This window comes from Notolepis coatsorum (genome assembly GCF_963971535.1).
Source record: "Notolepis coatsorum genome assembly, chromosome: 12".
NCBI classification, from domain to species: Eukaryota; Metazoa; Chordata; class Actinopteri; order Aulopiformes; family Paralepididae; genus Notolepis; species Notolepis coatsorum.
Window position 1 is genome coordinate 22,209,638 of NC_140176.1, and position 16,559 is coordinate 22,226,196.

The 16,559-nt window shown below is 44.5% G+C and overlaps 1 protein-coding gene across 1 annotated transcript in view; it reads right to left on the reverse strand.

Moving 5' to 3' along the window:
* Positions 1–16,559, reverse strand: part of lancl2 (LanC lantibiotic synthetase component C-like 2 (bacterial)) — a 131,585-nt gene that overhangs the window by 15,904 nt on the left and 99,122 nt on the right. Inside the window, 4 exon segments of the mRNA XM_084326059.1 lie at positions 1,508–1,611; positions 1,614–1,689; positions 9,596–9,742; positions 15,223–15,370. Coding sequence (XP_084182185.1) covers positions 1,508–1,611; positions 1,614–1,689; positions 9,596–9,742; positions 15,223–15,370 — 475 coding nt within the window.

The following is a 16,559-nucleotide window of genomic DNA, read 5'->3' on the forward strand; positions in this document are numbered from 1 at the left end:
GTTCTAGATTGTTTACATGGTGTTCTATTGTTCTGGTTTGTTTACATGGTGTTCTATTGTTCTGGTTTGTTTACATGGTGTTATATTGTTCTAGGTTTGTTTACATGGTGTTCTATTGTTCTAGGTTGTTTGTATGGTGTTCTATTGTTCTAGGTTGTTTACATGGTGTTCTATTGTTCTAGATTGTTTACATGGTGTTCTATTGTTCTGGTTTGTTTACATGGTGTTCTATTGTTCTAGGTTGTTTACATGGTGTTATGTTGTTCTAGGTTGTGTACATGATGTTCTATTGTTCTAAGTTGTTTACATGGTGTCAACACTGAGGTGTCTATGTGTGTCTCTGTGTGTGTGTGGATATGGATATGGTGCGTCTGTCTATGTCTGGGTCTCTTAATATGTCATGATGTGCTCTGTCCTTGTGTCCATGACTGTATTGTGACCTGTATCCCTACTATGTCTATGTGCTTTTGTTGTGTTTTTATTCTAATGTATTTATCTTGATTTTATTCTGTTTTTATTGCTAACCCTTTTTTTACACAGGATTTTAGCCTGTACCTTCTGGCAGGGGGACTACCAATGGAAATTAGCCTTTTGGCAAAAATTGGGTGCATTTACATTTGTAAAATGTTTTATTAATGTACACTGTCCCCCTTGAACAAATAAAGTAAACCTAACCTAACCTAACCTAACCTATTGTTCTAGGTTGTTTACATGGTGGTCTATTGTTCTGGTTTGTTTACATGGTGTTATATTGTTCTAGGTTGTTTACATGATGTTCTATTGTTCTAGGTTGTTTACATGGTGGTCTATTGTTCTAGGTTGTTTACATGGTGTTATATTGTTCTAGGTTGTTTACATGGTGTTATATTGTTCTAGGTTGTTTACATGGTGTTATATTGTTCTAGGTTGTTCTGGGTTGTTCCATCACAGGGCCATTGTTACATGCATAACCGTCTCTCTATTACACAGAGTAATAAGTGTAATAATACATAATAAATAACATGTAAACATCCCTCTCTCTCAGACACACCCGTAACGTCTCTCACCTTGTGCCCCACGAGGAGCGTGCCCTCTCTCTCAGACACACCCGTAACGTCTCTCACCTTGTGCCCCACGAGGAGCGTGCCCTCTCTCTCAGACACACCCGTAACGTCTCTCTCACCTTGTGCCCCACGAGGAGCGTGCCCTCTCTCTCAGACACACCCGTAACGTCTCTCTCACCTTGTGCCCCACGAGGAGCGTGCCCTCTCTCTCAGACACACCCGTAACGTCTCTCTCACCTTGTGCCCCACGAGGAGCGTGCCCTCTCTCTCAGACACACCGTAACGTCTCTCACCTTGTGCCCCACGAGGAGCGTGCCCTCTCTCTCAGACACACCCGTAACGTCTCTCACCTTGTGCCCCACGAGGAGCGTGCCCTCTCTCTCAGACACACCCGTAACGTCTCTCACCTTGTGCCCCACGAGGAGCGTGCCCTCTCTCTCAGACACACCCGTGACGTCTCTCACCTTGTGCGCCATGAGGAGCATGTGCACCACGCCGGGCGCTCCGTGGCACCAGTGCACCAGGCGGTCCGTCTCGTTGCTCAGCGACGAGGGGTAGTTGCCCGAGCGAACTTCTTGTGGCGGACGTAGTCGACGCTGGGACGGACCAACTCCGACATGACGTCCGGGTGGACCTTCGCTCCTGGCTGGGTGGGTGAGGGAGGGAGGGAGGGAGGGAGGGAGGGAGGGAGGGAGGGAGGAGGGAGGGAGGGAGGGAGAGAGTGAGTGAGTGAGTGAGGAGTGAGGGAGGGAGGGAGGGAGGGAGGGAGGGAGGGAGGGAGGGAGGGAGGGAGGGGGAGGGAGAGAGGGAGGGAGGGAGGGAGGGAGGGAGGGAGGGAGGGAGGGAGGGAGGGAGGGAGAGAGAGTGAGTGAGTGTGTGAGTGAGAGTGAATGAATAAGAGAGTGAGAGAGAAAGTGAGAGAGAGAGTGAGATAGAGAGTGAGAGCGAGTGAATGAGAGAGTGAGAGAGTGAGATAGTGAGAGAGTGAGATAGTGAGAGAGAGTGAGCGAGTGAGTGTGTGAGTGAGTGAGAGAGTGAGTGAGTGAGTGAGAGAGTGAGTGAGAGTGTGAGAGAGTAAGATAGAGAGTGAGAGAGAGTGAATGAGAGTGAGATAGTGATATAGTGAGAGAGAGAGTGAGAGAGTGAATGAGAGTGAGATAGTGATATAGTGAGAGAGAGTGAGAGAGTGAGACAGTGATATAGTGATATAGAGAGTGAGTGAGTGAGTTAGAGTGAGAGAGTGAGTGTGTGAGTGAGTGAGAAAGTGAGTGAGAGTGTGAGAGAGTGAGATAGTGAGAGAGAGTGAGAGAGTGAGTGAATGCGTGAGTGAGAGTGAGATAGTGATATAGTGAGAGCGAGTGAGTGAGAGAGTTAGAGTGAGAGAGTGAAAGAGAGAGAGAGTGAGTGAGTGAGTGAGTGAGTGAGTGAGTGAGTGAGTGAGAGTGAGAGAGTGAGTGAGTGAGTGAGTGAGTGAGTGAGTGAGTGAGTGAGTGAGTGAGTGAGTGAGTGAGTGAGTGAGTGAGTGAGTGAGTGAGGTGAGTGAGTGAGAGAAAAGAAAGAGGGAGGAAGAGAGACAAAGAAGTAAATTAAGACTTGAGGTCATTTAAACATGTACAACATTATGTAAGCTTCTTTATGCTGATTAAAGTCTACCTGAGGAACCACACGTCATCTTTACACTGTATGTAAACCCTCATCCAAATCACCAACTAACATGTGCACATGCCACTCTGTTCAGTGCAGAGACACAAACACATTATTTCCCACTGGGACGTACGTGTGTGTGTGTGTGTGTGAGTGTGAGTGTGAGTGTGAGTGTGAGTGTGAGTGTGAGTGTGTGTGTGTGTGTGTGTGTGCCAGCATAGGGAGGTGACGAGGCTAAATCTAATACAGGGCTTCCAGTTCTGCAGTGGATGCTGCACCAGACCAGCAGCAGTAGTGGCTTCCAGTATGAGATAAAGGTGTAACGCACACGCACACACACACGCACACGCACACGCACACTTTATCTCACCCTCACTCTCTCTCTCTCTATCTCTCTCTCACACCACAGGCACACTGCCAAAGACTCTCTCTCACACAGACACACATTCCACCTTCTCCCTCTCACACACACCACAGACACAAACAGTAATGGCTCAAACAAGGGACTAAACACGTTTAGCAATTATGCCACATCAATGTGGAACGCCCTACCCAAAGCTGTAAAGGAATGTGAATCACTACCCACTTTCAAAAAGACTCAACGAACACCTACGGGAGACTGCAATTCGAAACTGGCCCATGTAAATGTCCTAACCCAACCCCCTCCAATGTACAGTAAATGACCAAGTATGGCTTTGTCAATATTCCAATGTACAGTACATCAACCTAGCACCATGTTAAACACTGATACATATACAGTAAAGACCTCATTATCAACCTAGCACCGTGTTAAACACTGATACATATACAGTAGCACCTCATTAACAACCTAGCACCGTGTTAAACACTGATACAGTAAGCACCTCATTAACAACCTAGCACTGTGTTAAACACTGATACATATACAGTAGCACCTCATTAACAACCTAGCACTGTGTTAAACACTGATACATATACAGTAAGCACCTCATTAACAACCTAGCACTGTGTTAAACACTGATACATATACAGTAAGCACCTCATTAACAACCTAGCACTGTGTTAAACACTGATACATATACAGTAAGCACCTCATTAACAACCTAGCACTGTGTTAAACACTGATACATATACAGTAAGCACCTCATTAACAACCTAGCACTGTGTTAAACACTGATACATATACAGTAAGCACCTCATTAACAACCTAGCACCGTGTTAAACACTGATACACACAGTAGCACCTCCAGTGTTTCCCATTAATTACCTAGAGTCTAATTAGTCCTGCCACAGTTGTATAATGAACCCAAAAAAAATGTAATAAAAAAGACTTACTATTTTTTTTTTAAATATAAAGTTTGCCAATAGGGATGTATCCGTAGTATTGGCAGTGGTAGTAGTCGTAATAGTAATCCAGTATTTTTTTCTTTTTCTAAAAAATAAACCAGTTTAACACAGGTAACCACTTTTGCTTCATTTCTTTCTTTGATGCTCAAATTGGTTCCCAAACCTCTCCTCGAGGCACCCCAGCCGTTCCATGTATTTGTTAAATTCCACCACCAGCACACCTGATTCAACTAATAAAGGGCTAGTTAAGTTGAATCAGGTGTGCTGGTGGTGGAATTTAACAAATACATGGAACGGCTGGGGTGCTTCGAGGAGAGGATTGGGAAGCACTAGTCTAGTCGATTTTGTGTTTTGAGCACAAAGTTCATCATAGATCTGGCCTCTTTATTGTGCTCTCAAAGTGCACCAGATTGATGCATTTAACTTTAAAATGTACCACAAAAAAAATCGGGAGGGGCACGCCCCCGGACCCCCCTAGAGGGTCGGAGGTTCACCCACCACAGTCTCATAAAATCCTGTGGGAAACACTGCACCTCATTAACAACCTAGTACAGTAAGCATCTTGAGACAGGTCCAACAAATGACTGCATGGATTCAGCTTTGGGGTCACTGCTTCCATCACCTCGTTCTGACCGTGTGTTCTAGTCACGCCTTAACGAGTTTCCACTTTGATCCTTTTTGTTCTTTCCCCCTCAAACAAGCAACGTCCTTTTCATCTTTTCAAGGCGTCTCCTGCTCTGTTCTCATTAGGGCATCGTTTCAAGTATTCTAGAGACGAGGTGATGTTTGATGCGTGAACAATTAAGAGGAGATGGCTCATAGACGACGCCAGAGGCCAGTCTTTTACGCTACAAGATCTACATAGTGGGGGAGACTTTGAAATGTATATTATCAAGGGGTTCAAAAGGTTCAAGGATCTGTATCGTCATTTTTGTGCGCTTGCATACACACAAAAAAAGATATTGTTCCCCCAGTCCAACACAGTGCAAACAACAATAGACAATAAAACAATATAAGGTCAGGTCATATAAAAATCTAATGGAATAGAGGACCCACTCATAAAGCAGCATATAGTAAAAAGTAGTTAATGCTTCAGAATAAAATTACCAATAAAAAAGACTCTCGCATTGTAATAAGTTAATGAATAAAATATCAAATGTATATTGTTTCAAATGTATTATATATCTTTGTTATATAATTTATTTAATTTGATTATTCTATACTATTATTATTATTATTATTATTATTATTATTATTATTATTATTATTATTATTATTATTATTATTATTATTATTATTATTATTATTATTATTATTATTATTTATATTATTATCTTTTTTCCTGTCTGTACCTCCCTTCGCCCCTCCCCCATGCTGCTATGACACCTGAATTTCCCCAAGGGGATCAATAAAGGAACACTTGACTTGACTTGAATTCTTTGCTTTAAAAATCAATGTGTTTGACATGCGAGTCCCCCAAGTCATTCTTGCCTTGATACAAAATCGATACCTTGAGTTATTTTCATAATCTTTTGCGGTTTCTCTGGTTATTTTTTTGTCGATTCATCGATTCATGTGAATGAAACCAACTCTTAACTTAAAACTAGGGATGCTCGATATTGGCTTTTTTACAGATACCGATATTCCGATATTGTCAAACTCTTAATTTCCGATACCGATATCAACCGATACCGATATATGCAGGGTTTCCCACCCCAAAAAACGGAATAATTTCAGGTAACTAATCATTTCACTGGATATATATAACAAATATTGTTATTGTTTTTTTCTTTTTTTAAACCGATACCGATATTTTCCGATATCACATTTTACTGCCGATATCGGCCGACCAATATTATCGGACATCCCTACTTAAAACGAAGGTAAAATCTGTAATGCTGTCAAACAGCAACCTCTAGGCAAAAGAGCCGTGCTTGGTATTGCACTTTGTTTAAAACAAGTATTTGTTTTGGTCCGATGTGGGTTGGAGTTGAGTGCTGCTGGCCACACCTCAGGCTCTACCAAGAGAGGTCTGGAGAAATCCACAGTATAATAAGCTACTAAACTCTAAAAGATTTAAATTAAAATGCAATACCAAGCAGTGCTTTTTTTTGCCTAGAAGTCGCCGTTTGATGGCATTACAGACTGTACCTTTAAGTATTACACAGGCCGGGTGTCTGAAATCAGCTCTGTGCAGTAGGGAAGTTATGTTTGTAAATGACTAAATGTAAATGTAAATGTTTGTGTCCCGTCTCTTGTCAAAAAAAAGAAAAAAGAATCACATTGCATGTTATTAGTGTCAACAGGAGCAACATGCAGCATCCTAACATGGTTGGACATTACATCATTTGTGATGAACAGACAAAAGTAAATGGTTAATCTACCTACACTTGAAAAGCACATTGTCCGCATGGGGGTTTAAATTGCACGATTGTTTTGGTTGTAGAGTACGTCAGGGAAGTCACACCTTTTATTGTCATTTTTGGTAGCAAGTATAAATCCACTTCTTGAAAGTTATCACGCTAAGTTGACTCAATAAAACCCGGAAGACGGTAGACATCCAGCGATTTTAAGATTATTGAACCTATTCAACCATCAAAAATGTACGATTATTGAACCTACTCAACCATCAAAAAATTAAGATGACTGAACCTACTCAACCATCAAAAGGTTAAGACTACTGAACCAACCTAGTACTGAACTACTCAACCCAGGACAACCCTACAAGAAGGGCCAGAGCTGACTCTACTCAGAAGGCTGAGATCCTTCAACGTCTGTACAAGGATGTTGAGGATGTTTTACGAGTCGGTGGTGGCGCACGCCTTCTTGTACGCTGTGACCTGCTGGGGCAGTGGACTGAGAGTGGGGGACGCAAACAGGCTGGATAAGCTGGTCAGGAAGGCCAGTAACATGGTAGGGGTGGAGCTGGACTCTCTAGCGGTGGTGGCGGAGAGGAGGAGCCTTGATAAGCTCCATGCCATCAGGGACAACCCCTCCCACCCACTATACACAGACGTGGCTGACAGGAGGAGCACGTTCAGTGCTAGACTTAGACTCCCGAGATGTAACACTGAACGACACAGGAAGTCCTTCATTCCGACAGCCATCAGACTTTACAACGCATCACTGTGCCTCACTGCATCACTGAGCACAGGGTGACAGTCACCATCTTCCTGGACTTTTACTTCTAAAACAACATTGTTCAACATTACACTTACTGTAGATGTCTGTATATTTTATATTAAAATGTATATACATAGCATAGGAAATGTAAATCCCAGACCGTATTTTATTCTCAGGCTTATTTGTATTCTTATTCGTGACTTTGTTTTGTCTGTCTAAATGTTTACTAGTACTACTACTACTGAACCTCCGTACTGAAAAGACTGCACTGCACATCAGACACATCAAGTGCGAGTACAACCGAGTCGGGGGTGTTCGCCCAGCTCAACATTAGCCAGTTTACACGCTGAATATTTAACAACTCTGTTATTCTCTGTCCAGGCCCCTTCCTGACAGGCGAGCGTGATTGCGAAAATGATTAAAATGTATTCGTTTCAATCAGGCTATCCTGACCTGCCGCGAGCGACAGCGAACTGAGCGGCGATGTCGTCCCCCCCTCAAATATTCGCTCGCTGTGTCTCTAGTTGAGCGATTACGCGGCCGAGCTAAAAGCAATTGGTTTTGATAGTCTATCAGTGAGCTGGATGCAATCCTACCTGGAGGGGAGAGAGCAGATGGTGGAGGTAAACGGTACCCTATCCCCCCCCTCACAGTAAACTGTGGTGTTCCACAAGGAAGCATACTAGGTCCGCTACTGTTCCTAATTTATGCAAATGACATGTCGTCAGCTTGTGACTGCAACTTGTTCCTGTTTGCGGACGACTCAGCCCTGCTGGTCTCTGACAAGAACAAGTTACAGGTTGAAAAAACCCTCAGCTCAGAACTAGGCAAAATCTGCATATGGCTCGCTGATAACAAACTATCATTACACATGGGCAAAACAGAGTCCATTCTCTTCGGTTCAAATAACAAACTCAGCAAGACCGACGGCTTCTCAGTTACAGTGGGTGACAATATTGTCACAAGGAAAGAAGATATTACCTACCTGGGTTCCATCCTAGAGGCAAATCTTTCCTGTGACAAAATGGCATCCAATGTAATAAAAAAAGTCAACCAACGAACTCGATTCTTGTACCGGATCTCCTCACTGGTAAACAAGAATACCCTGAAGACTCTAGCAGGAGCACTCATTCAAGGGTACTACGACTATGCTTGCACCTCATGGTACCAAAGCACCTCAAAGGCGCTAAAAACAAAATTACAAACATCTCAAAACAAACTGGTCAGACTACTGCTTGACCTTACTCCTAGAACCCACCTCACCCCTGCCCACTTTGACAACCTAGGATGGCTTAGAGTAGACGACAGAGTACAGCAACTTGCAATGGGCCTGGTCTACAAGATACACTACACGACCAAGGTACCCATGTACATGACAAAATACTTCCCAAAGGTCAGTGAATACCACGATCACAACACCAGAGGGAGCTCCACAAATCATGTTAAACCCAGATTCGGCTCAAACAAGGGACTAAACACGTTTCGCAATTATGCCACATCAATGTGGAACGCCCTACCCAAAGCTGTAAAGGAATGTGAATCACTACCCACTTTCAAAAACACTCTCAAAAAACACCTAAGGGAGACTGCAACTCGAAACTGGCCCCTGTAAATGTCCGAACACAACCCCCTCCAATGTACAGTAAATTACCAAGTATGGTCTTGTCAATAATCCAATGTACAGTGTTGTTTGTACAGTTGTACAGTGTCCCCCACCCACCCACCCCTCCTACCCAACCCCCCCCCCCCCCCCCCCACTCCTACCCAACCCCCCACCCACCCAACCACCTCCAATGTACAGTCCCCCCCCACCCCCACCTACCCAATCCAATGTACAGTTTCTACGCCTAATGTATATACTCTTTTCTTTCTGGACTCTTTTTGTATCACAAACAGTACTGTAATTGCAAATCTGGTATGTCATAAATGTATAGATGTAGCAGTACTGTCTATCTGTATGTCATGTATGTCATATATGTTACGATGAATTGAAAATGGGGGACCCTGATGTAAACAAGACGAAAGTCTTTCTCTGGTCTGCATCCCCTTACTTAACAATTGTATGTATTGAGCTGTACTGTACTGTACCCATTCTGCAATCTGTTAATAAAGTTTTCATTCATTCATTCATTCAGTCCCGCCCCTAAACACTTTTTATTGGTCAAGAATAGCAGGCTGCTTTCCCCCCGTGTGCTTCCAGGTAAACACACACACAGACACACTCGGACACGCGCCGCGTCATATCAGGACAGTGTCGCGCGCGATTTAATCTCCAGTTCGCTCGCTCGCTGCCTGTCAGGAACCGGTGTAATCTCTCCAGGGTGACTCACCTCACCAGCTGGGGCTTTCTGCACGCCACTGCACATTTTCAATTAATGGACTGCTCTGAATTACCGCAGACTAGAGCCGCCAGCGAGAGGAGTTTGTCATGTACAGAAGAACCTCACTCTCTCTCTCACCTGCATGAGCATGTAGTAGATGCCAGCGAGGCCGTGGGCGGCACCCACATACTGTTTCTTGTGCCACTCGTAGAGCAGCGGGCAGCGTTCCGTCTTCTTCTGCTCCGACGACAGGTTCTTCCCCGACTCCACGATGGCCGTCACCACCTGGCGACACAGAGGGATGATTGGTTATTGAAAATATTATATGTTTTCATCCCATTACATAATTTGTACATGTTCATAGCTCTGTTTAAATACATTATTCTCTGCACAGCCTTGACTAGTTAATATAGTGTACAGCTACTCAGGAAATAGGGCAAACATTGTAACACAGTGTTGTTTAAACAACAACAACCCAAGGCCCAGGACAGCTTGACTTAGATAATGACATATTCCCGGAAAACCATTTTTGTCCTCGTCTCCAGTCTTGTGTCAGACACGACAAAACCTCTAAACCCATCTTTGTTTAAATGCTTTCATCTTTGTTTTCATTTGTCATTTCCCAGCTGGTGTATTTAATTGTAAGTCTGACCAGAGCTCTCTCACTTTCTGGTCAGACGCTTGTGTTACACTCGTCTCCGATTGTAAACTGAGGATACTTTTCTGTGGCCACTGAAATAAAACTGTTCTTTTTGATACAATTTGACTTATCTGAATTTCTACAGTTTCACCGTTTGGCTCCTTTAAAATAGTCCACAACAGAAACTAAAGTGTGAGAACTAGAGAGTGTGTGTCTGTGTGTTACCTTCATCAATAAAAAATAGATATACATCATCCGTCTCATCTGATAAGATAATGTCTGTTCACCTCACTCCAAGCATTCCTATTGCAGCAAGATGGGATTGTCAAGCATGTATGGATTCTTCCCCCTAAGCAGCTGTGGTCATTTTCTTATTGAAGTGGCCCATCTCCTTTAAATAAATGACTAAATAAAATGTATAATAAATCAATAAATAAGTAGGAACAATGGGTGAAAAGGAGAGAGGGAGAATGTTTGGCCAGCCAGATACAGAGTACATTATGCAAATCTATCACATCAAACAAGTAGCTACAGTAGCACCGCCATGAGAGATAATAGACTACATTATGATATGTCAGCAGTGTGTAATATAGCTCTTAGCTTGGTCAGCGAGGTTATTGAATTATCTCTGCCTACTCACTATTGGGCCTGCCTACAATTACTTCACAGTTCCCCTGAGAGAATAATGAAGAGAGAGAGAGAGAGAGAGAGAGAGAGGGAGAGAGAGATAACTGAATCTGCGTTTTGTGTTGTTGTCCCATTCACAGCATACAGTCCCATCCATCTTGCGGCCCCTCCCTTATGACGGGGCAAATTCACAGCCAGCCTGCACTCGTTCTTTGACTCATTCCCTTCTTCCTGTGTCTCACCTACTCTGTCTCCCTCTCAGCCTTCTTACTGTCTCAATGAAGAACCTTCTCTCCTGTGTCTCCCCTACTCTGTCTCCCTCTCAGCCTTCCTACAGTCTCAATAAAGAACCTTCTCTCCTGTGTCTCCCTCTCAGCTTTCCTACTGTCTCAATAAAGAACCTTATCTCCTGTGTCTCACCTACTCTGTCTCCCTCTCAGCTTTCCTACTGTCTCAATAAAGGACCTTCTCTCCTGTGTCTCCCCTACTCTGTATCCATCTCAGCCTCCCTACTGTCTCCCTCTCAGCCTTTCTACTGTCTCAATAAAGAACCTTCTCTCCTGTGTCTCCCCTACTCTGTCTCCCTCTCAGCCTCCCTACTGTCTCCCTCTCAGCCTTTCTACCGTCTCAATAAAGAACCTTATCTCCTGTGTCTCACCTACTCTGTCTCCCTCTCAGCCTCCCTACTGTCTCCCTCTCAGCTTTCCTACTGTCTCAATAAAGAACCTTCTCTCCTGTGTCTCTCCTACTTTGTCTCCCTCTCAGCTTTCCTACTGTCTCCCTCTCAGCCTTTCTACTGTCTCAATAAAGAACATCCTCTCCTGTGTCTCCTCTACTGTCCCCCTCTCAGCCTCCCTACTGCGTGTAGCTTTATGCCAAGCAAGCAGTGCAAAAACTTACCGTAGTGGCATGCAGTAATGCGCCTTTCATTTTCCGCCGCCCAGCGCCCAGGTCGCGCGGAAATAGGCTGTCTATTGCCATTCTCTTTGACAAACTCTAACCTTAACCAGCTCCTTAACAACGCCTAAACTTAACCGTTCTAACCTTAACCAACTCCGAAACAATGCCTAACCTTAACCATAGAAATTATATTGCCATTCTCTTTGACAAACTCTAACCTTAACCAGCTCCTTAACAGCGCCTAAACTTAACCGTTCTAACCTTAACCAACTCCGAAACAATGCCTAACCTTAACCGGCGAAAGAATACACGTTAAAAAAAAATCACGTTAAAAAATATTTTCGATGGGATTCGAACTCGCCAGCAAACAAGCCATAGGATCCACAGCCATGTGTCCTTGCCAATTGAGCTAGTGCCAGATAGTGAATAAGAGGCGGTGACTTATATATATTGAGCTCCAACCAAGGCGGGATCTCATGCGCATGCGCGGGCACCTCGCGCGAGCACGCCGGCGCACGCACGCACCTGAGCGAGCACGCCGCCGCCGGTGCACGCACGGTAGCATTTGTCTGAAAAGAAGGGCGCTTTACCGCACTAGCGTGCGGTGACGAATGCGGAAGCATTTTTGCACTGCTTGCTTGGCATTAACGTACAGGCCTCCCTACTGTCTCCCCTACTCTGTCTCCCGCTCAGAGTTCCTACCATCTCAATAAAGAACCGTCTCTCCTGTGTCTCCCCTACGCAGTCTCTGGACTGCCCATATATTTGGAATAACCATTAGTTCTCATAAGCGAATCAAAATGTCACAACACCACCTCTTATCCCTGTGTACTCTCTCTCACACACACCCTTCAATGGGAGCCTTAGGGGCCTTTCTCACTCATTATATTAGTTTCCATTCCATTCCGTTCTAGCCCGTTCCGAGATCTAATGCAAACTTCCCCCCTCCCTCTCCCCCCTCTAGTTTGTGTACACACTCAGTCTTGGTGCGCTCTGGGTTTTGTTTACGGTTTGCGTTTTGAGCTTGTAAGCTTGCCGTAGGCGATGATGTCACGCTCGAAAATGTAAACAGGAAGACACGGTGGAGACTGGATGCTGATATAAAATAAAACAAATAACCAATAAATATGAAGTTATATTTGAACCTCTGTTGTCAAGCCTTGTCAATATAACCCACCCCATTTTATCACGAATGGATGGTGTTGTAGAGTCCGCTTTTGAGCGTTTTGCAGGGTTAACGATATCGCTAAGCTAACGGCTAACGCTAGTTAGCTTAGCCTTTTACTAGTAACATTGCTGCATCGATTATATTGAATGTCATTGATCTACTGGTCGACCATGGCCGACTGGTTGGGCACCACTGGTCTAATAGAAATAAATGCATTCGAACAAGAAAGTATAGTATACAGCAATGGCTAACGCTAAGCTAACGGCTAACGCTAGTTAGCTTAGCCTGTCCAGCAGCTAACATTATCCCATCGCTCGTGGCAATTATATTACATGTCATTGATCTACTGGTCGACCACGGCCGACTGGTTGGGCACCACTGGTCTAATAAATGCATTCAAACAAGAAACTAATGTATAGAAATAGCATGGCAAACAAAAATTGCCAGGCCTAATGCGAGCCAGAAGTGCTGTGCTTTGTAACGTGGCTTCATGTTTTCATCCACTGAGCTGTGAGGTTCCACATGCTTGTTTTTGGTTGAGGTCTGAACTCTCAAATTGCCCATAAATATCGTTTTTGTGGGTATTGTCCAGTGTGGTTTTATCTGCCCAAAATTCAAGCAAGCATGACAGTAACGACGTTGTGTGTGTCACGCCCCCCGCTCCCACTGGCCCGATTCCGAAACCACCTAAACCAACTGTCCCAGGTTCAGCGGGGGGTAAAACGAATCAGCGCGGTTCGATCCCAAAAAGGGGTGTGTCCGTCTGAGTGAGAACACTCCCCCCCGTTCCCGGGAGCAGTGATTCGATCCCAATAGGTAAGTGAGAAAGTACCCTTAGTAAGCAATCAACTGTCTGTCCCAGTGGTGCAAACGATGTCATTGAGCAGGAATTCATTTGTTTGCGGCACTAATTAATCACCACAGCAAACAGACTGGGCCCCTGCAGAGCTGCAGCACACACAAGATGGAGGACTGACGTCTGAACGGCCCAGACACAGAGAGAGATCAAACATTATGGAAGACAGACGTATACAATATATATTATAGACTAGACTTTGAGAGAGTAGAACGATACTTAGTAATGTGTGGCCTTCTTTGGTTCACTAATTCATTCCATGAACCATCAAACAGAAAGGCTAGTGAACATACTACATATACACACATAATCTATGTGTTTTTAGGGATACAGCAATGCAATTTTTCCTGCCAACAGATTCTGAGTACTTGACTTTTTAAGGAAGCATGTGCTGTCCGGGCTGACAGCATGGGGTATACATCACAGAACTGCCCCCATTCCTCCATGATGCCTTTTTGCCACATCCCAAATCCCCATCACTCCTTTTTGTTGCCAACTCTTAACTCGAGGGGTGCACAATTCAGGGAAATCTCGAGATTCCATTTAGATTCTTGGGGGCCACGATTCTTGATTCAATACATGCATGGATTTGATTCTAGATTGCCGTTTTGAGTAACTTTTCCCATTTGACTGCGGTAGACAGTTTGATAAGTCTCACAAAAAAATTGATTTTTGGAATTTTTACCTGATAAATACTGTTTAAAAGACACACCCCGGGGATGGCTGATTTTATTCGCCAGGTCTTCACCAATGGATACAAAGTAGGTATTAAATGAGAGATCCTGCTGAGACATATTTGCAGGGTCAGGGAGCACTGATGCTTTTTTGTCCCTATTCAGTACTTTATTTAGAACTGACCATGTCCTTTTTTATGCTCTTATCTGATCAGTATAATGATCACATTTGCTTTTCCTTATTAAATTAGTGAGCTTATTTCTATATAGATTGTATTTATTTCTATTGTTTGTACTAGAATTCTTAAGATAATGTTTGTATAGTTTATTTTTGTGTTTAATGGGTGTTAAAATGCCCCTTGTAACAAAGAACGTGTTCGTATGATTATCATCCTCCTTGTCATATTGTTCACCCATAGATGCCAGGTCTGGAGGGTTGTATCCCCCCTCTAAGACTGCACTCTGTGTGTGCATAGCTAAACATAGCCTGGCTACATGATTGAAGCAGGCTATTCTCTGCTGTAATTCTCTCCTCTCCTCTCCTCTCCTCAGACCCGTAGGCCATGCTAGCAGCACTAGCCTGCAGATGGCCTCTAGCTCCACCAGGACCCGGGGAGAGAAGGGAAGGCAGACGATGCCCTGACTCTGGGAGGAGGGTTGGAGGCTGAGAAGGGGGATGGGTCACCCACGCTTGGTCCTAATGGCAACGTCTGCTGCTCATTTCATCATGCACAGCAGGGAGGGAGACAGGGAGTAGGGAGTGACTGACTAAATGGCACGTTCCCATTGACCAGCACTGCACTGTATATAGGGAGGCAAGCCTGCCCATCCTGTACTGTGCCGTGTTGCCTGTATGTTTTCCTAAGTAGACATGTCTTCTTCATTGTGTGTGTGTGTCACCTTGCTGATGGTGGTCTCGTCCACTGTGTCAGGTCCGATCTCCTTGTTGACGTACAGCAGGGCAAAGAGGTAGCCGGCCCGGCCGTACAGCAGCTCGTCTGACATCTCAGCATCTGGACCGAGAACTGCCCGCTGGAGCAGGAGAAGCCTGGAAACACACCAAGACACAAACACGTTAACCTTGTATATACGGTACGCCACGCCCGTGCGGCCCTTTACCCTCGCCTGCCGGCTCCGGGCTGCATTATTCGCCGATAAACCAATACATTGTTGGAAAGGTGAATTTGCCGCCTATCGATCGTTACCCCACTCGACCGATGGCGTGCTTCGGGTCTCTCGAGTTACAAGACGAAATATCCCGGGCGAGCATCATTTGACAAGCCGTTCCGATGAGTGACCACGTCCGGTTGCGAACGGTCCCTGAACTGACCAGTCACCGCTGATGGCGAAAATGATTGACCACCGTTGTAGCCAAGGAGCGTCTGCTCCGAAAGCGATCCCAGACGAGCGCCGGTTGTAAAGGGAAGGGGGGGGGGGGGGGGGGAGACGAACGCGTTCTTTGTTTTGACTGAATGTTTTGGATAATCACTGTGTTTAAAATTATGGCTATGTGTCTAATCTGCCCGTCGCTTATCAAATAATAATTTTCCAGTCAACATTGTCAAGGCAGATTGTTTTTTTATCGCTTCATTTCCGTTTGATAGCATTTTGAAAATCACCAGTTTTCGCGGAAAAAACAACCCATGCCTATGATAATCGCCTTTTACTGGAATATTCCAGAACGTTGTCATTTGTCTGCCTATTTATGAATCGTTTTCAAATAAACGCTAGTTGATCGATAGTATATGTGTGCGCACGCACGCTCGTGCCGCGCGCTGATAATCGCTGCTCTTATTTCCTCATGGCTTTTACAGTCAAAACAGCCATATCACATATCACATAAACGCTTATATATCCGTGAAAACGAGTCTGATTATCCTAACACTGATAACATAGATTCCTTACCTGAGGTCAGATGGTATCCAAATGGTTTATTCCAATTTCCGATCGCCATTCTAAAAAATCGATAATTGTATTGATCCATTGTGTGTACAGTATAACCCATATTCGCCGTGGCTCAGAGGCTCCAGAATTAACTCTGGTAGACTCTGGCTGCATCAGTGAGAAGTAAAATGTGGAGTCAGACATCCGTTCTCCCATTCACTTTCATTGAGTCCATTCCAAAAGGGTGATTTACCATCTGGGAGACGATAGGGGGCGCTTTTTTCACATCTGAGCGCCGGCGGTCCCTGGATCTCCAACGGTAGACTCGCGTGATGCAATATGATTTCAGATCG